This window comes from Neofelis nebulosa, chromosome 8 (genome assembly GCF_028018385.1).
Source record: "Neofelis nebulosa isolate mNeoNeb1 chromosome 8, mNeoNeb1.pri, whole genome shotgun sequence".
NCBI classification, from domain to species: domain Eukaryota; kingdom Metazoa; phylum Chordata; class Mammalia; order Carnivora; family Felidae; genus Neofelis; species Neofelis nebulosa.
In genome coordinates this window covers 104,665,109-104,690,301 of record NC_080789.1, presented here as the reverse complement: position 1 = coordinate 104,690,301, position 25,193 = coordinate 104,665,109, and the positions used below count along the sequence as shown (strand labels likewise).

Here is a 25,193-nt window from a genome sequence, read left to right as displayed (position 1 = left end):
CTGTTATGGTTATATTACTATCACTGCGCTTCATTCGGCGAGAGCATGTGAACAGGTAGCCTCTCTAACAGAGTCACATGCCCTGGGGCTAGAGTGACAGAGGTGGGCAGGGCTTTGGAGCCCTGCAAGGGGCCCCAGGTATCTCTTTAGGCTGGGGAGCATTCAGAGTGTCTTCTGATCATAGGATTATGTGGGGTAGAAATGGAGAAGCCAGGAGGTTCAGGCAGGTCTGTTGGGATGGAGGGTGGGAGTGGAAGGCAATGGAGGAGGGGTGTGGTGTGGTCTCAGACCCCAGGGCTGGCAGCCGCACTTGCCACACTCACTGTACACTTACCTCTGGCCTTCCCAGGTGGGGCGGCCCACACCCTTCTGCTTCCCTTTGTCGCTGGCATGGTGAATCAGGCTGGGAGCCGGCCAGCTGGGCCGGTAGTTGTATTGCAGGGTCTCTAAGGGCCTTCTGCCCTGGCTGCTCAGAGGACAGGTCACTCAGTGTTGGACTCTGCTGGCTGGGCAGTTGGCCTGTGACCTGAGCAGATGAGCAGCTCTAGGTCCAGGTCACTTTACTAACCGGAAAAACAGTCACTGAAAACAGTTTTCTTCAAATTGTGGAATAAATCATATGTAAATGCATATAGTTTAAAACAATTACATGAGGAACACATACCCATGTGTTCCTTAGCTTAAGAAATAAAACACTATGGGGCGTCTAGGTGGCTTGGTCGGTTAAGCGTCCGACTTCGGCTCAGGTCATGATCTCATGGTCTGTGAGTTCGAGCCCCGTGTCGGGCTCTGTGCTGACAGCTCAGAGCCTGGAGCCTGTTTCAGATTCTGTGTCTCCCTCTCTCTCTGCTTCTCCCCTGTTCATGCTCTGTCTCTCTCTGTCTCAAAAATAAATAAATGTTAAAAAAAAAAAAAAAAAAAGAAATAAAACACTTGCTCTACCCACAAAGCCTCTGTGTGCCCCTTCCTGAGTGTGCCCCCAACCTGTCCCCTGGAGAGAAACAAGATCCTTAAATTTTGTGTTAGGTCTATTTCTTTGTGGTTTTTCCACATACGTAAACATCCTTGAACACCACATCATTTGGTTTGGCTTGTTTTTAAACTTTTGATAGACGGAATCATCTGAATTTTTAAGACTTCAGTGTTGTGTTTATTGATTCATTTGTGTTGATATGTGTGGCCATCATCCACTTATTTTTATTGTTCTAAAGTATTCCATTATCATTCTTCTGATAATAAGCATTTGGATTATTTCCTTTTTTAAAAACATGCTTCTGTGAACATTCTCGTACAAGGCTCCTGGTGTGCATAGGCCAGGGTTTCTCAGCTCAAACCACAGGTGACTCACCTACATCCAGACAGTCGTTGACAATGCATGTGAATGTTCTGGGAGCATCAAATTGCTATAAAGTTCTGAAGTATTAAGCATTTCCATGGACAGAGTTTCAGGAGAACTGCTTTAGGGTACATAGCAAGGAGTGGAATTGCCAAGTTTTAGGATTTGCACATTTCAGCTTTTCCAGATAATGCCACATTGTCCTCCAAAGTGGATGTATCGTTGACACTTCCACCAGTGGAATGTCAGTTGACAATGGGAAGTTTTGGCATTCTTCAATACCGTGGGTGTAAAATGCTATCTTATGTCTTAAATTTTCATCTCTCTGATTACTAGTGAACATCCTTTCATAGGTTTATTAGCCATTCTTTTCTGTGAATGCCTGTTTTATGTTTTTGTACATTTTTCTATTGAGTTGCTTGCTTGTTCCTATTTTTTAGGAGTTTTACTATGTTTTGGATGCTAATGTGTTGTCTATTAAGTGTGCCACAAACACAGTCTATATCTTCCAGTTTGTAGCTTAGCTTTTCACTTTCTTCATAGGGCCTTTTGAGAGGAAGAAATCCTTTATTATAATATAGTCAAATGTATTAGTCTCTTTTCTTTGTTAGATTGTACTTTTTACATATTGTTCAAGAAATACATAGTATCTTATGGATCTCTTTGCATCGCTTGTAATAGGACCGTGCTTGTCATAACATAATAGGCATTCATGAATTTTTTAATGAATGAGTGAATGATTAAAGGTGACAACCTGTATTTATTTCTGTAAGTTTTTCTTTTAACGTTTAAGTCTTTATTATGTCTGGCATGCGTATTTCCATGTGGTGTGAGGTAGGACTCAGTTTCTTTCTTCCCCATATACAAATCAGTGATCCTGCCTCCAGTGATTGGCTAGTCTTACTTTCCCCTCAGATGAGTCATGCCAACTGTGCCGTTTCCATGGCACTATTTATCCCTGTGCCACATTGTCTTAATTACTATAGCTTTTTAATAAGTCTTGATCTCTGGTAAGGCAAATCCTCTTATCTGATGTTTTTTCAAGAATGTTTTGGCTGTTCTTGGCCCTTTGTCCTTTTGCATAAATTTTGGACAGTTTGATTAGTTTCACCAAAAATCAATCAATCAGTCACCTCTTCTCCCCACCCTCCCTCATGCAAGCCCTGTTGGTAGTTGGATTGGCTTTGCATAGAGTCTGTTGATCAATTTGGGGAGAATTACTATTTTTTAATTTCCAGTTATGAATATAAATTGTATTCTAGGCATGTATTTCTATTCATGGACATGGTATACTTCATATATTAGGCCTTCTTTAATGTCTTTCTGTAAAGTCTCATAGTGTTCTCCATGAAGCTCTTACACAGCTTTTGTTATGTCGAGACTTTTGGTCTTCCGTCCTTTGACACCACCCCTTCCTCCCCTCAGAGTCCAGCAGAACTCTTATGTACACGAGGATGGAGAAGGGAGCACCTTCCAGCCACTCCTCCTCACGGTGTGGTGGGGCTGAGCAGTTGGCCAGGTGCTGTGCTGGACACTTCCCTAACTTACTTTGTTACCTTATCTGCCCTCCACAGCACCTGATGAGGAGAGGTAGGTTTATACTCATTTTGCCTCCGAGGAATTGGAAGTTCTGGCAGGTTAGGGATTTTTGCCCCAGATCACTAAGCTGGAAAGTGACAGAACTGGGATTTGAACCTGGGTTCAGAGCCCATATTCTTTTTATGACTAACTCTGGGAGGTCATCCTGATCCAGCTCTTTCCTCTGTTAACTTCAGATTGTGTTTTTCTTGGATCTGTGCTTCCAATTTGGTGCGGTGCAACCCTGCGATAACAGGACCAATGTTATGCATATTTGGATGTGACCCCTTGGTGATTTGTGCCTTCCCTCCCCCAGTCCCAGCCCCAACAGAAATGGGTCAGGAGATGACCACCTAGTGATTGTCAGGGCCTTTCTCAGATTAGTGGGTAGTCAGTTGTGTACAGTCTAGGTTTCATGATCTGTTTTTGTGCTTTTTATGCGAGTGCCCCAGAATGAAGACTGTTTTCTTCACAGCTTCCCAAAAGCATGACCCTCCATTGTGCTATTAAATATTTCAGATTCTACTCATCTCATCATGGCAGGGTTTACTGTTCTTCCTTTTTTTTGAGAAAGAGAGAGAGGGGGAGAGAGAGTGCAAGCAGGGGAGGGGCAGAGAGAGAGGGGGACAGAGGATCCAAAGTGGGCTCTGTGCTGACAGCAGCAAGCCCCATTTGGGGCTCGAACTCATGAACCATGAGATCATGACCTGAGCCAAAGTCCGACGCTCAACCAACTGAGCCACCCAGGCCCTCTGGCAGGGTTTACTGTTCTAACCATATGGCCCTGCTTTTATATTTTGTATCTTGTTCCCCCACTCTGCTAGCATCTTCTAGGAACTTGAAATCCTTGCAGCTACCTCGAGTGGGCAGTGGTACCCCTGTGTAGATGAGGACACTGAGGCTAAAGGCATTGTCATCCAAGGCCATGAGCAGGAGGAGGGGGGTGTGAGGGGCCTTCATCTTATCATCTGTGCCTTGCTTGCTCATGATTGGTGCTCAGTAAATGTGTGTTGGTCTGTGGGCTGAACAAATGTGTGTTGGGCTGGCTGAACGGCCCAGAAGTGCTAGGTAAAGGGGGCTTGGGTGGGCTCATCATGGCATGCCTTTGGCAGGTGATACCCTTTAAATATGATTGGGGTTTATCTAAAGGAAAGGCCCCATGCTGTGGGGGGAGCCATATTGGCCCCCACCTGGAGTATCCCGTGTAGCCAAACAGGACCCATACAGCCACACATACTACCTTGGAAGGCGGCTCTGTGACCACCAGCCTTATTGCAGCAAGCCCTTGGTGGGTGTCTCCCTGAGCAGTGGTTTATCAGTGCTTTTTTTATAGCACACACAGCACTCTCCCCCAGTACTCTGGAAAATGCTGTTGCCTCCATTGCATTCATTTCCAGAGGTGCTGTGGACTCATGGGCTTTGGTGCCCTGTGATCTGGTTCTAGGTAGGCCCTGGTGTTGTTTCTTGGTCACTGCGTGATGAGTGATGAGCACTCGAAAAATTCCATCTGTCTCTCTACGCCTCAGTTTCCCTTCCTATTGTGGAGTTAGAAATTTAGTGGGATGGCCTGAGAAATGATTTCTGATGTGAGGGAGAAGTGGGAAGAGCCTGTGAAGGGAAAAGTATGATTACATTTGTCCTTTGGCAGAAAAGGAGATGAGGAAGTGGGTTTTTAAAAAAATTTTTTTAACATTTATTCTTTTTTTTAATTAATATAATTTATTGTCAAATTGGCTTACATACAAAACCCAGTGCTCATCCCAAGGGCCATCCTCAATGCCCATCACCCATTTTCCCCTCTCCCCCGCACCCCATCAACCCTCAGTTTATCTCTGTGTTTAAGAGTCTCTTATGGTTTGCCTCCCTCCCTCTCTGTAACTTTTTTTTCCTCCTTCCCCTCCCCCCTGGTCTTCTGTTGAGTTTTTCAGGATCCACATATGAGTGAAAACATATGGTATGTGTCTTTCTCTGCCTAACTTATTTCATTTAGCATAACCCTCTCCAGTTCCATCCACATTGCTACAAATGGCCAGATTTCATTCTTTCTCACTGCCAAGTAGTATTCCATTGAATATATAAACCACATCTTCTTTATCCATTCGTCAGTTGATGGACATTTAGGCTCTTTCCATAATTTGGCTATTGTTGAAAGTGCTGCTATAAGCATTGGGGTACAAGTGCCCCTATGCATCAGCACTCTTGTATCCCTTGGGTAAATTCCTAGCGGTGCTATTGCTGGATCATAGGTTAGATCTATTTTTAATTTTTTGAGGAGCCTCCGCACTGTTTTCTGGAGAGGCTGCACCAGTTTGCATTCCCACCAGCAGTGCAAGAGGGTTCCTCTTTCTCCACAGGGAGCGGGGTTTAATTGTATTTCTGTGTCAGAGCCTGTGGCTGTATGTGAGGGGAGCTGCCAGCCACCTCAGAACAGAACCCCAAGATGCAACCCTGCTTGAACATGGTGGGCTCGGTCCCGTGCGCCCAACCAGGGGTTCCATGTGGCCCTGCCCACTGCTTGTCCTCCCCCAGGATCAGGGCTGGGGGTGCCTTTTCAGAGTCTTGGGACTGGGACCCCATACGCCAGAGGAGAGACACTTGCCAGTCAAAGCCAGAAGGAATGGGGTTGGGGGCAGTCAAAAGGCGTGTGTCTCTGTGTGAGGAGTCCCTGAGTAGAACGGATTGTGGGACCTAAAGGTTTTTGTGAGGTACGTAACTTGTAAGTTCTCAGAGCTCCCCTTTGCCCCAAACACACACAAACAGACACATGTTGACACACATATATACATACGTGTACGTGTGCACGCGTGTATACAGACATACGTAAGACACGTGTATATATAAATGTGTATGAATATACATCATAAATGTTTAGAAATGTTTTTATAGTGTGAATACGTGTCTCTATATTTATATATACAGTTGACCCTTGAACATGGGTTTGAGCTGTGTGGGTCCACAGCAGATATTTTTCCAGTACAATACTGTAAATGTATTTTCCTCACGATGATCTTAATATTTTCTTTTCTCTAGCTTACTTTAATGTAAGAACACAGTATATGATACATACATTTAACATACAAAATATGTGTTGATCAACTGTGTATGTTATCTGTAAGGCTTCTAGTCAACATTAGGCTATTAGTGGTTAAGTTTTGTGGGAGTCAAAAGTTAGGTGCAGAATTTTTTTTTACACATGTGTAAAATACATTTTTATTAATAATAGCATTTTGTTCCATATGGGTAATATTTCTATGAAAGAAAGTAATAACCACAATGTACTGTAATTAATACACCCTGGAAAGACACGTCTCTTAGGAAGATCTTTGAGTTCTGGCAACATATTTAAATAAGTGTAGATTGATGTACATGCACATTTTTAACCGTGGGGAGATTGGTGTTGTTCAAGGGTCCATTGTAAATGAATATGTCAGTTTAGTTAGATTCCCCGCAAGTGTGTGTGACCTTGGGTATAAACTGGTATCCTCATTTTATGCAACCCATTTCCTGGATGGACTGTGGGGCTCATAGATTGCAAGCATCACACACCAACCATGGCAAACTCCAGAACACAGAGACCTGCCTATTTATCTCTGTGACCTCGGCCCAGCAGTTGGTTAGCATTTGCCATGCACCGGCCCAGCTTTCTTTTCCCTTCTGCTCTCTGCACTCCTGTGTTTCTATCTGCGGATCTTTCAGTATCTATGGAGAGACAAGGTTAGCTCACAGGCTAAAAGGAAAGCCAAGCAACAGGCCACACACAAGGACAGAAGCCAGAGCTGCTCTGGGGTGTCGTTACCATGAGGTAACGATGACCCTGGTCATGTCGACTCTGTCAGTTTTTGGCCGTTGGGGCCCACTGCTCAGGAATTGACTTCTAGGACAGAGGGTCTGACTGGTCATGAGCCCATCCTTGGCCAGGGTTGAGCAGAGCACCTTGATTGATGGGACATGGCTGTATGCAGTGGGGAGAAGAGAATTCCCCAAAGGAGAACAGGGGAGCTGACACTAAAAGAAGGGGCAGAGGCAGAAATGGTAGATGTGTGCTAAAGTGTTTGGCCCCCCAAATGCCAGATGCCACTGCTAGGATTTGCTCATCCCCTGGAAGTGTCCTCCCCACCTCCTGGGGAGAGAGGTCAGGAGTAGATGGGGAGGCTGAGACCTCCCCACCCCCATCCAGCAGCTCTTGCTGTGTTTGTGTGGCCATCCTGGCTGCCTGTGTGGGGGAGATTCGGCAACCGTGGTGTTCCTCTGATCTCTCTGTGCCTGGCTGTGTCATCTTGGTATGTCTGAATTGCTCAGGGGTAGGTAGGTAGGTTGGTTTTCCAGCTTCCCCAGAGCTAAAATGCCTTTGAGGCATCTCCCAGCAAACCATGCATATGGATTCCACTGTGTCAGCCCCTTTCCATGCCCACCCCTGGTGAGTGCCCTTGGGTCTGCTGGAAGGGCCTGCTGATGCTCTAGGGAGGGTGTGCCCACGGTGCTGCGGCTACTTTTCAGCACTGCCCTGGAGTCCTAAGTCCTAAGTCCTAAGTCCTAAGTCTCTGAATTCCCAAAAATGTGTTCTCCGTGACCAGCCAGTGAGTCTTGAGTTGTGCTTATGGTCTGCTAACCTCATGCTTCACATTGTAGGGGAACAAGAACTCCCTCTGTTCCTGCTCTAGAGAGGCTTGTAGTCTAGCTGGGAAGAGCCAACTACTGTCACAAGGGTGTACAATAAGGCAGTATAGCATGCCACAGGGAGCCCACATGTGCAGTCAGCCAGACCAAGTTTCGTGCATTTTGTGGACATCATCAGTGTGCGACCCGTGGGCTCCCCATCCAGTATTACAAGGCAGTGGGGACTTATTGAATAACTAATGTCAATCAGAGTTCCTGTGCATGGCCTCTCACGTGTAGTGGGCACTTATAAATGGTATATATTCTTACATAATCACATAAACGTGCTTCCTGTTTGCCTTGGCTTCCGGAAAGTGTGAGCTGTGGTAGCCCCAAGTGGTTCCAGTGTAAGGCCAGGTGGACAGGAAGGGCTCTGCGCAAGAGACAGCACTTGAGCTGATCCTTGACAAAAGAATGGTATTCAGCCACACGGTGAGGAGGCGGGATGGCCTTTCAGGCAGGCCTGAATGTGGTCAGCACGATGAGGGCCTGGAGCAGGACCTAGCCCTCAGGCTCCCTGTGGCCATGTGTACAGACCTGATGAATGAGGCTAGCGTGGAGGAGAAGGTGGTCCTCCAACAGGTGCGCATCAGGGCAGCTCCCTGGGATGGAAGGGACAGTACGTATTGAGTACCTGCCGTGCCCTGCACGATGCTAAGTGCTGTCCTGACCATGGAGGGCGGTGTCAGGATGTTCGTGTCCAGCACCTGCCGTCTGTCTTCTGAGCAGAGCAGGCACCTCAGGGAGTATCTGAGGGCAGAGAGGAGAAGACCCGAGGGCCCAGGCGATGGAAGATGTGTGCCTGGGGAGACGGCAGGGAAGGGGCAAGAGGACAGCTAGGCAAAGGGCTTCTGGACGAGCAGAGGGGGTGGTGGGGATGATGGAGGAGGTGAGGGCAGGAAAAATGAGGTGATATTTGAAGCCAGAGAAAGGGGCTAATGCAAGAGAGTTTTGAGCCAGATTGTGGTGGGCAAGGAATTGCTTTGGTAGAGAAGTTTGCTGATCATTGGGGACCCCTTTAAAATCAGTACTTTGGGTGGTACCTGGCAGAGTGTAGAGACCGTTGGGTGGAAGGTCTGTGTAGCACCCTGAGTTGTGGAGGACGTGGTGAACCCGGCTGTACTGGCAGGGGGGTCTAAGGAGACTGCGGTGGCTGGCGGAAGGACCCAGAGCCTTCTGTGCTCCATTCACTGAGGGGCAGCCCCCAGTGTGTTCTCTCCAGGAGGTCAGGTGTGTTTTGAGGCCTGACTGTGCCCCCCACCCACTCAAGGGAGGCTTCCCCTGCCTGTGGGCAAGAGCTCATGAGACCCAAATCAGAGTGACAGTGTGTCAGCCTGGGTTCTGGGCCAGAGCTCTGTGATGTCTGAGCCATTTAGGACACCCGCCATGACTGGTCCCTGAGGCCTGGGGGCCTGGTGGGGAGGAGGTTGGGGGACCCTCAGGAGGGTGGTGGGGGGGAGGAAGTTGATGCTGTTGGAAGAGCTGAGCGCACAAGGTGCTTGATTTGTTACCATTTATGGCAGCCAAAGAGAAGGGCGCGAGGCCCCCCTTCCCTCTCTCTGCCTCAAGCCCCCCTTCATCTGCCCCTTTCTCAGCCTGCCTGGTGGGAGGAGGGGAGTCTGTGTGAAAAGTGCGTGTTTCATAAAAGCCGCTCTGTAGAGGGTGGCGGGTCTGAATCAGGAGCTGTAGGAGGAAGATTGACAAGATTCTCGGCATTGCTGATTTCTCTCTTCCTTTTTGGCTGGGGGCTCCTCAGAACTTGTTGGGCGGCAGGGTAGGTTGGATGGCCCCTCCAGCAGCCTGCAAAATTCTGGTGTGCCCAGCCATGGATCCTGCATTTCCTCCCCATTGTAGAAATGCCAGAATCCTGTTTCGCGCAAGACATACACCAGCTAATTCTCAGTTTGCTTTTGGGATGAAGGTGGCAGAGCGGGAAAGAGCAGGGAATGGGGCGCCAACACCTCAGTTCTAGTTCCGGCTGTGTTGCTAACTGGCTGTGTGACCCTGGACAAACTACTCCCCCTCTCTGGGCCTAAGTTCCCACATCTGGACAATGACAGACTTGAACCAGCTCATCTCTGGGGTCCCTTTGGGCTCTGACATCCTGCGTTTTTACACATTTCTTTTGCTCCCTTTGTGTTTTTAAAGAGCTGATGATTCTTGAGATACCTTATTTTCCTTTCCTCACAGTAGCCTTGGTAGAGTGAGAGAACAAGGAGGATTCCTTGTATCTCACAAGTGGGGAAACAGTCCAGAGTGAGGGAGGACCCACCTAGCAGGGCCGGGTGTGTCCTTGGTGTGCTGGAACCCGCTGCCTGAAGCTCACAAAACTGCCCCAGATTCTGCTCTGCCTGGAGGCTCACATGCTGGGTGCAGGCACAGGGGCTCCCGGGTTCCAGACGGAATGTTCCCCAATGGGCTTTGACTCCCTGGACCTTGGTTTCCTTGCTCAGTGGCAGGCAGAGAATCTCCCCTGCTTCCCATTTCCCGCCTCAGGGTCGTGGCTGGGTCTGAGCAGGAGATGGGGCCAGCCACAGCAGTCAGCTGGTTTTGCCTGGCCCCCACCCCCACCCGAGAGGGCTGTCACCCACCAAGCAGGTAATGAGGGGTGGGCCGCTTTATTAAGCACCCTCACTGCAGGAGAGGAGCTCAGCACCTTGTTTGACACACAGAACTGTCTCGGCTCCCATCCTATTGTTAGAAGCCTTAATTACAATTGTTCCAATTCCGCCCTCCAGCATTCATCATTAGGAAGAGCTTTCTTTTCCCTTCCTGTGTTCCCCTAAGTCCCCTGAACAGTGTCTTCGCTGTTCCCTTGCACCAAGATGCCTCCCGCCTCTATCTCTCCCCTCTTTACCGCCCGCCTCTATCTGGGGCAGTCCCAACACCAGCTGCCTCCCTGCCCCGTGGCCCTACCTTGTGCCCCCAGCTGCCACCCTTTGAGAAAACAAACAGCAGTCCCACCAACCCCACTAAACTCAAGGCTCCAAGCTGGGGATGCTGTCCCTTCAATGGGCTGCTTAATCATGAATTCAGGAACCAGTCTGCCCCTCCCCTTGCGGTGTGAGGGTCAGCAGGGTGGGTATCCTCAACTGGAGAGCGCACACATTGGGTGCTCTTTGCCGTCTCCGGCTGTATCTCCCCTTCTGGCCCAGAGCCCCTGGGCCTGTCCTTTACTCTGACTTTGTTAGAAGGCCCCTGGGGCAGCATGGAAAAAGCCTGTACCAGGAGTGTGGGTGCCCCTCACAGCTCTGCCACGGCTCCCCTTGTGACGATCTCTGACTTCAATTTCTCATCTGTAAAATGGGGATAAACCTGAATACTTGGCTGGCCAACCGGTCAAGGAACCTGTCAAAGAACTGTCAGGCGGGTACATTGAGACAGTCCTCTGAAGTCTGTGTAGGGTGGCGCTCTGTAAATTGGGATTACTGTGTCGTTTCTTTTTGTTAACGCCCATCGCTCTCTGTGTCTGTTTCTGCCACCACCTTCCTGCCTTCCCGTTTCCGAGTGGGCCGTAAAGTTGCACAGTGGCTTGTTCCCGGACATATTTCTCCATCCAGGTGGCCACCGTACATGTGTGACTAAAGCGCGTGATTCCGGCTCCTGCAGGCTGCCTGCCAAGGCATCCCACCATACTTGACGCCCTGGCAAGCCCACTCATGACTGTCCAGGGAGTGTGGTGGCAGGAGGGGGCCCCTTCCAGCGTTCCCAAAGTTCTGTAGCAGGTCAGTGCGGAGAAAATGGCTTGTCTGGGTAGGAACTACAAATGCCCCTCCAGATTCATCTAGGACTGCTCTGTGTGGCTTGTTCAGGCTCGTTCCTTTGGTTAGGGGTTCACTAAGATGACCTGTGTCTCCAGATCACAGAGAGCTGGTTTCATTTTCTCAGTGGCTGATCCGTCAGACCCACTGAGTACCCTGTCCGTTGCCTTGCCCTTTCTCAGGGCTGTGGTGTCCTCAGCTCTGCCAAGGAAGAATCTTGTGCTGGCCGGGGATCTTCTGGGGAGGCCCTTCCCCCACTGGCCTGTGGGGCTGGTCTCTGAGCCTGTAAGTCTGGCACTTTGATTGACAGGAGTTTGAGCGAATTTGCTTGGGCTTATCTGCCCTGTGGGGATACTCAAGCCAGGCCAATCATCCTCTGAGGGACAAAGCCTACTGGTTTCTGCTTTAAGCATGGAGATGTGGAAGTAGGTTTTGGGGGCAGGGCACGAGCAGAGTGCTCACATTCACCCACATCACTGTGGATGCACACTGAAGATGTGAGCAGTTCCTTTGCTTCCGCCAGAGATGTCTACCCCCACCCACCCCACGCTCAGCCTGGTTAAGGTGAGTCAGCCTGGAGGCAAGGGTCTGGGCAGCTTCAGTCCTCCCTGTGATCAGTATTGTATACTGTCTCCCAAAGGACATTTTCTCCTCGGGGAGGTTTACCAGAGTGTCAACAGCCTTATTTTGCTTTTAGGGAGACTGAGTTGTAGAGAGAGAAGGGGTTATATTGAAGGCCCAAGTCACATGGGGAATAAACAAAGCCTTCTTGGCTGTCATGGAATGCACTGGAACCCAGAGTGCCCGAGTGGGCATGGTAACCCATTTGAATTACGTGTAGTCAGGATGTGGCCTGGCTTCCAGGCTACGTGGACCCTTCTCAGCTTCCCAAGTAGACTTGTGGGCTGGTTTCTCCACAGAACTGCAGGTGTCCTGGGGAAGTGTGCACTTCCTTTGCCAAGGCCCTGACCTCCAGCCTTTGGACACAGACACCCGTGGCCCCTTGCTTCTGTCTGGGCCTACCATAGGCTCCCAGGACCCTTGTGAAATTCCAGGCCAGGCCATTACCTGAAGGGCCCACCATCTTGGGGAAGGCAAAGCTGCCAGAGTGGACTTCTGAACGTGGTTAGAGAAAGGGCTGGAGAAAGTGGGGAAGGGGGCAGAGGGCTGAGAGACACCTCTCAGAGGGCAGCCTCTTGCCTTGCTATTTATATTTAATTTACTAGAGTATTTTTCCTTGTCTTTTTCTGTTTGGTGTTCCCAAACTTCTCTTCACACCTCTCTCCCTTCCAGGTTCCCTTCACCTCGCTGTATTTAGGAGATGACTAAGTAGACGAACCTTCCACACTGCCCCTGACTTGATGCCTCCTGACATTGAATGCTGGGACTGAGGAGGGAGGGCACACCTGGGAGCCCTTCTGGGGAGGCAGTCATAGGTCCCCTGATGGAGATGTCCACGGACACAGTCAGAGGTTGGACTTAGCTTCTGCATTCTAGGTGATGGGAGAAGGAAGGTGGGGGAGGAGTAAAAACAACACCACACCCAGCACCTGATGTCCCTGATGACTGTCTGTCTGCATCACTGAGGCACCAGTGAGGGGCCTGGTCTTTGAGTGTGGCGGACGGCCTGGTCTTTGAGAGGAGAGGAGAGTGAGGGGTAAGCCTCGCTCCAGACACTGTGCTCTTGTACAGACATGTTTCTCTCCCTTTCACTTATGTCAGGAAATCGGAAGAGGTCTTTTCCTTTGGGAGGGGAGATGAAAATCAGACCCCACAGAGACTGATTGCCCCTGGCTTCACCCGCCCCTGTCTGCATCCCTGTAGCCACCCTTCACTCCTGCCTCCCGGCATGCGATTCCCTGCCCCTTCCCTTCTGCCAGGCTTCTCAGGCTGCCTGGTTTGGGAAGTGAAAGGTAATATGTGTAAAGATCACTGGCTCTGGAGGCAGTGCATTTGTCTCTTGGCATTACTGTTTACTATTTGTATGGACCTGACAAGATGCTTAACTCTTTGAGCCTTGACCTCCTCATCTGTAAAATGGGACAATAATAGGTCTACTCTCTAGGTTGGTTCATGGAGTAATGGAAGCACTGAATGAAGAGGGTTTAGCCCATTGTATGGTATGTGATGGGTGTCTTCGGGTCAGGTGAGGCTCGTATGGACAGCTGATGCTGGCTGGGGTAGTGTAGCCATATTCCTTGGCAGAGCTAAATAGGGAACATGTGTTCAGAATTAGGGTGTAGGTGTTTTGTTTCTGTTCTCAGCCCCCACTTCCTCAGCTGGGCCCTTATTTTCTCTAGGCTTTGTTTTGGCTTTCTCCTCAGTGGAATGAGGCAAGTCATTCGGTCCCTCTCGCCCCTTCCCCCTCCCCCAGCCTCCTGCAGGGCAGGGAGAGATGGACAGATGAGGAACGGGTTCCCAGCTGCTGAGTGCTTGGAGCTCTCTCAGCCAGAGATGGGGGAGAAAATCGAAGGTGGGCTGTTCTATGCTTTTAGGATGGTCTCTAGGGACACAATGTTTAAACTAGAGTTGAAACCTCTTACTGAGCTCATAAAAGAAGGCCCTGGAGGAGGCCCCTGGGGTCTGCATTAGCCAGACCAGCCAGGGACCTGGGTGGGCAGAGATGTCCCACCTGGCCTTGCTGGTGGGGCCGAGGCATGCCTATGGGGAGACTGGGTGCCCCACTTAGGAAAGACAAAAGCAGAACCTAAGCAGGGAGACGGAGAGGAAAAGGAATAAGGGGAACAAAAGGAAAAGGCGCAGGGACAGCTGGAGGGGCGGGGCAGACGCGGGCAGAGAGCCTCAGGTAGCCAGCTCCAGGGGCTGAGCCTGCCTGTCCCTTCCTCTCCGCAGTGATTAAGACATCGCCAGCTGCCTGTGTTCTTAGCTCCGCTGGCTCTCCGCTGCCAATAACAAATGCATCTGGCTGGAATCTGGGTCATTAAAAAAACAACCTGATATTTCTCTTCTTCCTTCACCCCCTGGCAATCCATGTCCTGGAATATAGCTGGGACCCCCAAAGGAGGGATCCAGAGGCACAGGGAGCCAGGGTGGGCGTGTTGGCTGTCAGGGCCACTCAGCCAGACAGACAGCCACCCTTCCTGGCTGTCTAGGTTCTGTTGTTGCAAAGCACGGGCCTTAAATGGAGAGTGATGTGCTGGGGACAAGGATTTTACAGGTGGTTTTCCTTCCTCTTGGCAGGCCAGGGGGCAGATGGTCTAATGGCTGTGGTGGGGACATGAGCCCAGAGTCACAGCCTCAGTTTGACGATGATCTAATGAGATTCCTTAGTCTCTCTGGACTCACTTTGTTTCCACTGTGAACACTGACCGTGACACACAGCCTGCCCCAGGGGGTTGTGGAGGGTGGAGAGCAGGGAATGTCCCAGCACAGCACACAAGGAAGGATAGCTCCTGCTACTTTGTCTCCATTATTATTGTTATTATTATTATTATTATTATTATTATCATTATTATTATGTTGCCTCTGTTGAGTAGCACCTACAGAGGGAACTGCATTTATTCAACCGCAGTGCCTGTGTTGGGTTGGGCACCTGACCAAGACTGACCTTCAGGAGAATGGAGGGACACTTGTCCATACCTCTCATGCCAGGAGCAAAGGATCAGCTGGACAGGTAGCTCTCTTAAACTGAGACCTCTTCTAAGACTCTAAAGTTTTGTATATTTCACTCTGGATTTAGGAATATAGAGGAGTAGGGACAAATGGAGGGAAGGTAGAAGGGATGATTTAAATAGAGGGAATAAATCAAGGAAGTTTCTTGGACTAGGCCTGAATTCTAGTTATCTGTGCAGCCCCCACTTCTGGGAGCTCACCTGTGCTGGGCTGTGGTCTGAGCGCCTTGCCTCCCTTGTCCCTTATCTGGTTGATTCCAGAGCCTTCCTTGCTCCTAACCACCAAATAGGTTTCCCCTGCTATCCAAAAGTAGAGTCGTCCTATGAAACCTTTCACAAGCAGAAATGGTGTAAAGTGAAGAAGCAATTACCATTAATTTATATGGAAATAATTTTTGAGCATTCCCAGATACAAAAAATAACCTCTCTTAGGCTTTTCTGATACCTTAAGGCAAATCTTGCTAACAGAGGCACAAAATAAGTGGAGATAAAGCACAGATGCTCACAGATAGAGTTCAAAGCTATGGCAGCTTGGTGCTGAGACGCTGAGTATAGTTTCCAGGGAAAGAACTCGGTGGGGCCACTCTCACAGCTCAGGGTGTGTGCCACCTCTATAATGGCTGGCTGCAAAACAAACGCTGAGTGGTATTTTTGCTCTGTGTGTGTGTGTGTGTGTGTAAAGTGAAAATCCTCTTCGGATTTCTTTCAGCCAGCGAAAACAGGTATTAATGTACATCTTGTGTAAAAGTGGCACAGTGCAAAGTTTCAGGAAAGTGGGGGGATACCTGCATTGCCTTTTCTGTTCCAGGCTGGTAATAGACCAAGGAAGTATGACTCCGAGTAAAGCTGCCAGGATCAGCAAACCCGAGGTGTCGCCCCACATGCTCTCCAGTGGGTCTGGGGTGGGCGGGTGGCACCTCGCTGGTAGACTGCGGGCCTCATGGTTGGGAACCCACGTGACAGGTGCCCCTGCCCCAGGGGCTGAACCTCACTTCGTCCATCCCTCCAGGAGAACACGCTGTGTCACAGAGTAGCTCAGCAAATGTGGGCAGAGGTGTTTCTTTGGAGTAGCCAGAGGTGATGCTTTTGTTGATAGGCTTAACCTGGGCCGTTTCCTGGGGAGTGGGAAGTATGGGGGATATCTGCAGAAGAAACTGGTATTGATGTGTTTTCCTTGGACGGGCAGGAGGGCCCAAGCGCAGAGCTTAGCGCTGCTCTCCTGGCCTGTGGGGGACATTCCTAGTCTGGTGGAGCTGTCTCAGTATGAGGCAATGGTGGCACACCAGGCCATGAGCCGAGGGGCCTCAGGTGGGAAGGGCAGGCCGTTTCCGGGTTCTGCTCTTCAAAGGACAGGGCCTTGCTGGTCATAGATCTTAGATGAGGGATGCACTGGCCTTTTCCTGTGAGACGGTTCTTGACTCTGGAGCCATCCTTCACCCGTTGCTCTTTTCCAAAGATTCAAAGAGATATTTCAAGTTACCTTTTATGGCTCTGGGGCAAGGAGAGCTCTGGAGACTTGGTATCAGGTCGACCTTTTGCAGGCTTGCTGGCTCTCGATGGGTGGGGGAGGGGAGAGAGAAGCCCGGGGATGAGGGGACTAGTTTACCACCATGAACACACAGTCAGAGCTTTCCAGGGCTCCCTTCACTGTCGGTGGTGGGAGGATGATCTCTTGTTAGGACCGCTCTCTAGATTTTTCACTGTCTCCTTTGCTAGCTCTTCCCCTTGTTTGTTCATTCATTTAAACACCTACTTGCTCCGGGAAAGACAAAAACAGGGATGGAACATAGTCCCTACCTTGTCATACTAGACTGCCTTGACATATTGAGACATTATTTTGTATTAAAGAGAAATATTAAATCTACTTGAGCACCTAATCGAAGCCTTTCTTTTGACACCATAAAATGTGTGGTTGAAAGAACCCCGAACGAGAGTATATTGGAAAGAAAGTGAGCAGCTGTCTCAGGTGCTCTGTTATGAACACATTTCCTTGGAGCTGTGCAGGGTTCTGCGCTGTCGTTTCCTGACAGTTCTTCCTCTAACGTTATCGAACTTCTCCTGTACCCAAGGCACAGCCTGGGCTTTGCTCTGTGAAGACGCTGGAGGGAGGGGCACAGCTATGACTGTCCTGGGAAGAGAAGGGTGTGTGAGTGGGGACCCCCACTTCCTGCACATAGGGCCCTGGCTCCAGCCCAGGTGAGGCCTGTTTGGCTTTGGTGTAACTTGCACTTCCACAGTGGGGAGCAGAAGCATCTGGTGGGTTCCAAACCCTGCCCAGGCTGGACGATGGTGGTGGCAAAGGGAGAGGTCAAAAGTTCCTCCTGGGCATTTACCAGCACAAGTCTCCAGGCCCAGGGCTTTTCCCTTGCCAGGCTAATAGGTCACCCCAGCACCCCATGGATCTGTATCTGGGAGGAGTCACAGGGGTCTTGGCTCTTGGCTGTATCTCCTGAGCCTGATGCCACCAAGGTGATCTGATCGGATGGTGTGTGGGGTCCTGTGTGATGGATGGCTCATTTTGTGTCTTGGCTCCGGAGGCCCACATTCCTGCCAAGAGCGTGCCAAATCCAAGGGCCCTTTCTCTAGTGGGTCCTCAAGAAATATTAATTGGTAGTAGGGACCAGAGAGTCAAGTTCACCAAATGCTGGCCTCTGGGTCCTTGTTCTCCCACAATTTATAGTTCTCTCCTTAAGTCATCCCCAGGCCTCATGCTGGGACACAGGACCAACTGACTTCTCCGCACTGTGGGTTTTGTCCTATAGCTGAGAGCAAAGCGGGGCATTAGTCACAGCTCTGGCTATTCAGACTTGGGGAGCTGCCCCGGAAATGCACGTGGAGGCCAAGGCAGACACACAGGTGGAGCGTGGGCACCTGGTGGAGATGGACCCGCGGGGGCCCGGTGCCCCAGCTGCCCTCCCCTGTCTATTAACTCCCCATTAGCATGCGACGGTGGCGTTGCCTCTAACAGTTTGATTTATGCCACTGAGGTTTTGCTTACAAATTAGAAGCTGCTATTGTGCTAAGTCGGCTTTAAAATCGATGCAGAGTAATTGCAGTACACGGGTAGTTGGACGACATTAACATGAGAAATGTGCTGTAGTCGTCATCCTTGGAACAAACATGACCAATTACAGTGAAATTCTGCGCCCTTTCCCTGGCTAATTTGAACACAGCTCACTGCCAAGCCCTCCCCCGGCATGGCCAGTTCTCGATGGAGACATGTCACGAAGGGATTTGTCAGGAGTGGGCCTGGGAATGCTCATTTTGACGTCCCATGGAGGTGTGGGATGGGGCCCTCGTCTGTGTCATTGTCTGTTCCAGCCCCCCTAGCTTTTGTGGCATGTTTTCTGTGTGCTTTGCTGGAGCAACAGCCCTAAGAGCTTTAATGTATGTGATGCCTGTGTGTTTGTGTGCATGCCTGTGTGTATGTGCTATGTATGTGCACCTGAGTGTGTGCGCCTGTGTATGTGCCTGAGTATGTATGTGCGCCTGTGTGTGCATGCCTGTGTGTATGTGCTGTGTGTGTGTACCTGCATATGTGCCTGCATGTGTGTGTGCCTGTGCGCGCGTGCCTGTGTGTATGTGCCTGAGTGTGTGTGCATGCCTGTATGTGCCTGTGTTTGTGTGTATGTGCACCCATGTGCCTGTTTGCCTGTGTGTATGTGCCTGAGTGTGTGTGTGTGCGCGCCTGTGTGTGCATGCCTGTGTGTATGTGCCTGTGTGTGCACCTGTGGATGTGTGTGTGCATGCCTGTGTGTATGTGCCTGTGTGTGCACCTGTGGATGCGTGTCTGCATGTGTGCTTGTGTCTGTGTGCCTGTTTGCCTGTGTGTGTTCCTGTGTGTGTGCACCTGTGGGTGTGTATCTATGTGTGTGCCTGTGAGTATGCCTGTACATGTTTGCCTGTGTGTACGTGCCTATGTGTATGTGCCTGTCTGTGTGTATCAATGTATGTGCCTATATGTGGGTGCATGTCTGTGTGTGTGTGTGTGTGTGTGTGTGTGTGTGTGTGTGTGTGTCTGCATGTCTGTCTTGCCTTAGAGTAAAAAAATGTACTAGTGAGGCCCACTTGTCACTTTGCACCCTGCCTCCCTAGCAGTTCCTATCCTTACTTCCGTCCCCTCACCTGGGGGGATAGCACTGCTCTCACACTGTTATGAAATTTTGGAAAGAGAATGGGAGTCCGAGCACTTTAACGCTGGAGCACGGATATAGCACTAGCGGCAGGAGTAGCTTGTTAGAAGAATGATTAACCCGGTACTGATGAGGCAGCCAGACGTCAGGACACTTCTCAGTCTTCTTCATACATTGGAGTTGAACAGTGGATTGAAAATGAAATAATGGTGTTGGCTTCCGTCTTCCAAAAGTCTGGTTTAATTGCGCTGTGGTTTGTCCTGGGCATCTGGGTATCGAAAGACCCCAAAGGATTCGCATGTGTAGCCAAGGCTGAAAACTGCTACCTGTCTGTTTCTCTATCTGTAGGTGGGTGTGTGCTTCTTTAGGGTAGAACCCATACTAACTATTGCTCAAGATCTCTGAAAGAGGATGCCTGGGTGGCTCAGTGGGTTAAGCATCTGACTCTTGATCTCAGCTCAGGTCTTGATCTCAGGTTGTGAGTTCAAGCCCTGTGCTGGGCTCCGTGCTGGGCATGAAGCCTACTTAAAAAGATCTCTGAAAAAAAAGAAAGCGAAGTTTTTCTAATTGACAGGCAGGAAATTCTTCCTCCTATCTTACCAGAGTCCCCACTGCTTCAAATTCAACCTACTCACTCCACCCTTGGCTGAATGTGTGCACCTGGCCCGTCCATCTCTCTGTATGGTAGGTGTCAGGCAGCACTGTCTTCATTGGGAGCACCTGGTTTTCCCTGGGACCCTTGCACACTTATAAATGGGACAGTGAGGCTCTCTACTGGGAGTGGCTGGGCCTCACCGAGGTTGCACCGCTCTGCCAGGTGGTGTGCCAGGCACCTTCACAAGCCAGGGAGGTGGAATTCTGAGCCCCGGAGTTTGCAGGCTATGGGAGGGAAAGAGCTCAGCGAGCCCATCCCTCTCTTGTTACACACGAGGGAGCTAGGACCCAGAGAAGGAAAGGCATTTGGCCTGTGAATCAGAGCAAGTTGGTGGCAGAGGCAGGACTAGAACCCAAGGCTCAGGCTCTGGTTCAGGGCTGTTTTTCTGCACTGTCCCAGCCCTGGGCTGGGTAGAAGCAGCCTCTGGACCCTGTCTCTGGGGAGGCTGTGCCTGGAGGGGCAGGATCCACGTGGATGGCTCTGAGCAGCCCTGCATCTCAGACAAGGCCGAGTGCCTGCTCAGTCACAGACACGCGTTGCGCCAGGATGGCCGCGTGATGGGCTGGGGGAATGACAGCTGTCGGGTCTGGTTTGACGTCATTGCAGGCCCCCTGACAGATTCCCCAGTTCTGTCAGCTTCGCTGTAGCAGCATGCTTCCTGTTTGGTGAAAGCAGGTCTGCCTTAGATCAGCCCATTGAGGAGGGGGGGGAGTGGCTTGCCGGGGCAAGTGATGGTCAAACTCACAAGGCGGCCATGGGGAGTGATGCTCATCCCCATGTGGCAGTCAGGACCTCAGCAATCATTTGCCATCACTCAATCACAGCTGAGTGTGTCACCTTTTACTAGTTCTGTGCAGGGCACCCAGGAGAGGCACCCAGCCTAATGTTGGGGACTCTAGGAATGCGTTCATCTGCACCCAAGGTGGAGGGAAGTGAGTGACCTCAGATCACACAGGGCTTTGACTTCTCGCATCCCTGGGCCCTCCCCGGCCTGCAGGCCTACCCAGCAGTGAAGGGAGTCTGGGCTGGGGAGGTCAGCAGCACTTTCTGCACCTTCCATTGAAGTGGGGGCCTGGTGGTGGGAAGGGTGTCACACCCAAGATGGGCACGGCAGCTCCGAGCAGAGCAGGAGTCACGTGTGTGTGGTGCCGGTCTGGGGGCAGTTTGCTGGCAGCTGTGAGCAGGGCAGGTCTCTGTGGGATGTTGGCCTGTTGCATCCTTATGAGAAGATGAGCAATGTATCCCTGCACACTGCCTGACTCATGCTTGGTTCCGGAGCTTTAAAAAGGTGGGAAAACAGCCCCCTCCTCTCTACAATAACAGGAAGACAGGAGCAGAGTGATTGCCTTAAGTCTGGGGAAGCAGGGGGGATTGTTTTTAAATAGGCTATGCTCATCAGACGGGCTGTGACCAGGCCACTCCTTTGTCCTGGGCTACCAGGCTTAATCCCTGGGAAAGGTAGACATGTTCTTTCTCAGCTCATAGAACAAGCTTGTACTCGGGGGACCCAGAGGGACATTTCTTCTGTGCTCCTTCCCACTGGCCCAATTGGGAGCCAGCTGGGAACTGCTTTTCCTTTCTTCTGACCACAGCAAACTACGACAGGGCCCATCAGTGTGGATGGTGGGCAGGAGGAGGGTCAGAGGCGCTGTTCTGTTGTCTCTCCTGCTGACGTCAGTGCTGGGGGGCACCAGAGCAGAGTGTAAATGGGTGAGGGAGGGTGCAGGAGGTTGCTCTGAGTGTTGGGGGGAGGAAATCTGTATGTGAGGAGAAGAGGGTGATATGGGAGGGGGATGGCGGGATCAGAAAGGAGGTTATTTTTTATTCCCAGAATTGCACATAGCAGGAGAAACTTCTTTATAGGCCAGAGGAGATAACCTTCCATTCTTGGTCTTTGGGCTTTGAAAGGAGGAATGTTCCCAGTTGGTCCACAAGTTCAAGGAAAACTGGCCAGGATATTTCTTAGGGAGCAGTCAGCTCTTGAAAGGTCAGATTCACATGTCGGCAGCGTTAGGAGGGCCCACCTTTGACTCCTCTGCTCAAGAGGGACCTTAAGGATCACCTAGTCTCTCCTTCTCTCTGGGTAGAACACTGACTGCTCTTTACCTAGAGGTAGAGAGTCCCAAGCCTCCACCTCTAGGTAAAGAGGAGGTGTGTTCAGATTTTAGGGCTCCCCCCTCATTTGTGACCTGAATCCTTCTGAGGATTTCCACATGGTGGCCCTGACTATAGAGGGGGCTAAGGTCCTCTTCCCATTGATTAGTGAGATACTGAGGGGCTGAGGGGGACACCAAGCACTTCCCCAGCAGGCCTGGGTGGGTGGCGGAGGCCAAAATGGAACCCTAGTGTGCAGCTCTCTCCCTGTGGACACTGAGCCCTGTACTGTCTGTACTCTATGAGAAACACCACCATGGGCAAATCCAAATGACTGTTCAGTGGTGAAAAATTAAATGCGAGAGCTGAGGCCAACAGTAATTTTAACCAACACAGGGAGACTGAGAGCCCCAGAACAGCATTAGAAGTTGTCTGCCACGCATGTGTCCTGGGTTTTTTCTGGGCCTGAATGTGTCCCCCAAGGATACACAGTCTGGGCTTCTTTGTACTGCAGGGGGAGGGGCTGGAGGGCTGCTTCAGCCTCCTGACAAGCTCCTTGTGCATAGTTTCCACGGCCTGTGTGCTCCTGGGTTCCTTGAGACACCAAGGTCAGAGGCCTGAGGGGACACAGCCCTTTCCAGTGGGCGAGTGTCCGTGCAGCAGGCCGCCTTGTGGGCCAGACCCACCCCGAACCTCCCTCCTGCCATGTCGTCTCACAGTGTTCTCCACGCACCCCTTTGCTCCCTGCACCGGACCTGCATGAGGTGGCGCCTGGTGCCCTGATGGGCTTGAAGATGAGCGGAGGTGAGGTTCTTCATGAACAGAGATGATTGGTCCCTCTCGCGTGGGCTGCGGTGTTAAAGAGCCTGACTTCTGCCGAGTTACAGTACCTGACAACAGCTGCCACTCATGTAGTGCCTCCCTGTTCAGCAAACACCTTCATATACGTTGCCCTTTTGCTCCTCACGCCCCCTTTCAAGGATATAACGATGGCAGCTAATATTTACCGAGCAATTACTGTGTGCTAGGTGCTGTGCTAAGTGCTCAACAGACAGTAAAAAGTATTTCACAATATTTACAGTATTTAGTTTCTGTAACCACCTTGGGACACAATACCAGTACAGCCCCATCTTCTGTGAGGAAACTAAAGCTCAGAGATGTTAGGTAACAGGATCACACAGGTAATACCGAAGCCATTGGGCTCCGGAGGCCATGCTCCCTCCACCCTGTCCCCCTGGCAGAGAGAGCATCTGGCTCTAACACCAGCCCTGAGCCTTGGCTGCTGGTGAGCTGTAGAGCAGTGCCTGTGTCTAGGTGGCAGGGCCCGTTGCCGGGGGACAGGGCCCGTTCCCTGGTGGCAGCGCCCATTCTCAGGTGGCAGGGCCCGTTCCTAGGGGACAGGGCCTGTTCCTGAGTGGCAGCACCTCTCCACCTGGGCACAGGTTGTTACCCAAGCAGGTTTCTTGATGGAAACTTACCACAGTTCCCTTCCAGGATTTCCAGTGGCTGCCGTAACAGATTGCCACAAATTTGGTGGCTTAAAACAACAGAAATGTATTCTCACAGAGTTCTGGAGGTTAGAAGACCACATCAAGGTGTTCACAGGGCCACACTCCCTTGGGAGGCCCTAGGGGAGAACTCTTCCTTGCCTGTTGCAGCTTCTGGTGGCTGCTGGCATTCCTTGGCCAGTGGCCGCATCACTCTGACCTCTTTCTCTGTCTTACAGCACTCCAGTCTCTGCTTCCACCCTCATGTCACACTCTCCCCTGTGTGTCTAATTTCCCTCTTCCTCTCTCTTGTAAGGATGCTTGCAGTGCATTTAAGGGCCCACCAGGGTAATCCAGGATGATCTCCCCATCTCAAGATCCTTAACTTAATCACACATGCAAAGACCCCTTTTCCAAATAAGGCCACACTCACAGGTCTTGGAGATTGGGACATGGGTGTGTCAGTCCACTACCCCGGGCATCCTCAGGTGCAGTGGGCACAGGAGGGAGGTTGGTCCCATTTTAGACCTAGGGGATGGTAGAGGCCAGGGATCTGTACCCGCCCTCTCAGCAGGGGGCAGCCAGTAGAACGGGGAAGGTGACTCCTACACTGGGTCTCATCGTGCTGTGGCATCGTGGCTTGACCCTCAAGCGTGTCTCTGACCCTGAACCTGCCCTTGGCATGCTGCCTTGCTCTGCCTTTCCTCTCATCCTTAAACTCTGGAACTGGGGGACTGGGGGGAAGCACCCACGGTTGTCTTGCTCTGCTGATCAGACACTTTCTCCTTACCCCTGGCCTAATTGCACTCTGCAGTATTCCTGTCTGGGGCTTGCTGGCAAGGGGCTTTCACTAGGAACTTTTTACGCAGCGAGGGCCACGCCAGATTGAAAACTTTGTGCACAGCGCTGGAAGAGTGTGGAGGGCTTTGCCTCAAGGTCAAGCTATGTGCAGTTTCCCTGCTGAGTTTTGCTGACCTCGGAAAGAGGGGGGAAGCAGGCTCGTGGTGGCATCTCCCTCCTGCCAGGTACAGCCTGTGTGGGATGCAGATGGAGCTCTGCAGCCTCTGCTCTGGCAGGCAGGCCCTGTTGTACCCGCTTCTGTTGCAAAGACATTCATGAACCGTCTGCTCTGTGCGAAGATCAGAGCCAGCCCTGTCTCCCTTGGGCCAGATGAGTTTGCCTCCTGTGGTCCCTGAGCGGGAGATTGGGACCTGACTGTGTTGAGTGTGGTTCCTTTCCTTATTCTCATCCTCCGTCCTCATTCTCCATCCTTCCTATGGTTCCCACCCTTCCCAGCACCTGCCCTGTGGGGCCCTGCTTTGCCCCCACCTCCACACCACCTGGGCCCCTCCCCACCCCCAATCCCAGTTGCCCTCAGGATTGCCCTGAGCCTGCTTGGGCTTCCGTTAGAGATGCTTGGGACCCAGGCAGGGGTGGCAGACATCCCAGGATGTCTGGGAGGATGACCAGTTTTGAAGATTAGGAGGCAGGGTCAAGTCCCAGCTCTTCCTGCGTGTGTTCTGATGCGTAGTCCTGCAGCCCAGCTTCCCTGTCCCTTGTGGGCCTGACTCCCCTGTCCATGTCTCACCATCTCTTCCCTCTTGGGCCCTTCTCCCACTGCCTGGAGCCAGGCAGCCCTTTCTTTTGCAGTGCTGCGTGCACCGGGGCTTTCCCTTCATGCCCAGAACTAAGTGTTTCTAGAGGACACTAAGGCATTTTGCCTTGCACCTGCCTCTGCAAATAGTAGGTGCCTATTGAATGCTCCTCAACGCTTTGGGTATAGTCTTCTAAAATGGGGGTGGAATAGTGGTTTCTCAGTCCATGAAGTTTTTCCCAAGCTGCTCTGGGAACAGCGGCAGAA

At 51.1% G+C, this 25,193-nt stretch overlaps 1 protein-coding gene across 7 annotated transcripts in view; it reads left to right on the top strand.

Annotated features, from left to right (window-relative positions):
- The window catches only part of TSPAN9 (tetraspanin 9), a 205,867-nt gene that overhangs the window by 126,872 nt on the left and 53,802 nt on the right, over positions 1-25,193 (top strand). For 3 of the 7 annotated variants that reach the window (XM_058744017.1, XM_058744018.1, XM_058744016.1), the window contains one exon: positions 14,864-14,965. The exons of the other annotated variants lie outside the window; for them this stretch is intronic. In XM_058744017.1, the coding sequence (XP_058600000.1) occupies positions 14,864-14,965 (102 nt within the window). The remainder of the gene's footprint in view (positions 1-14,863; positions 14,966-25,193) is intronic. 7 annotated transcript variants of the gene reach the window in all.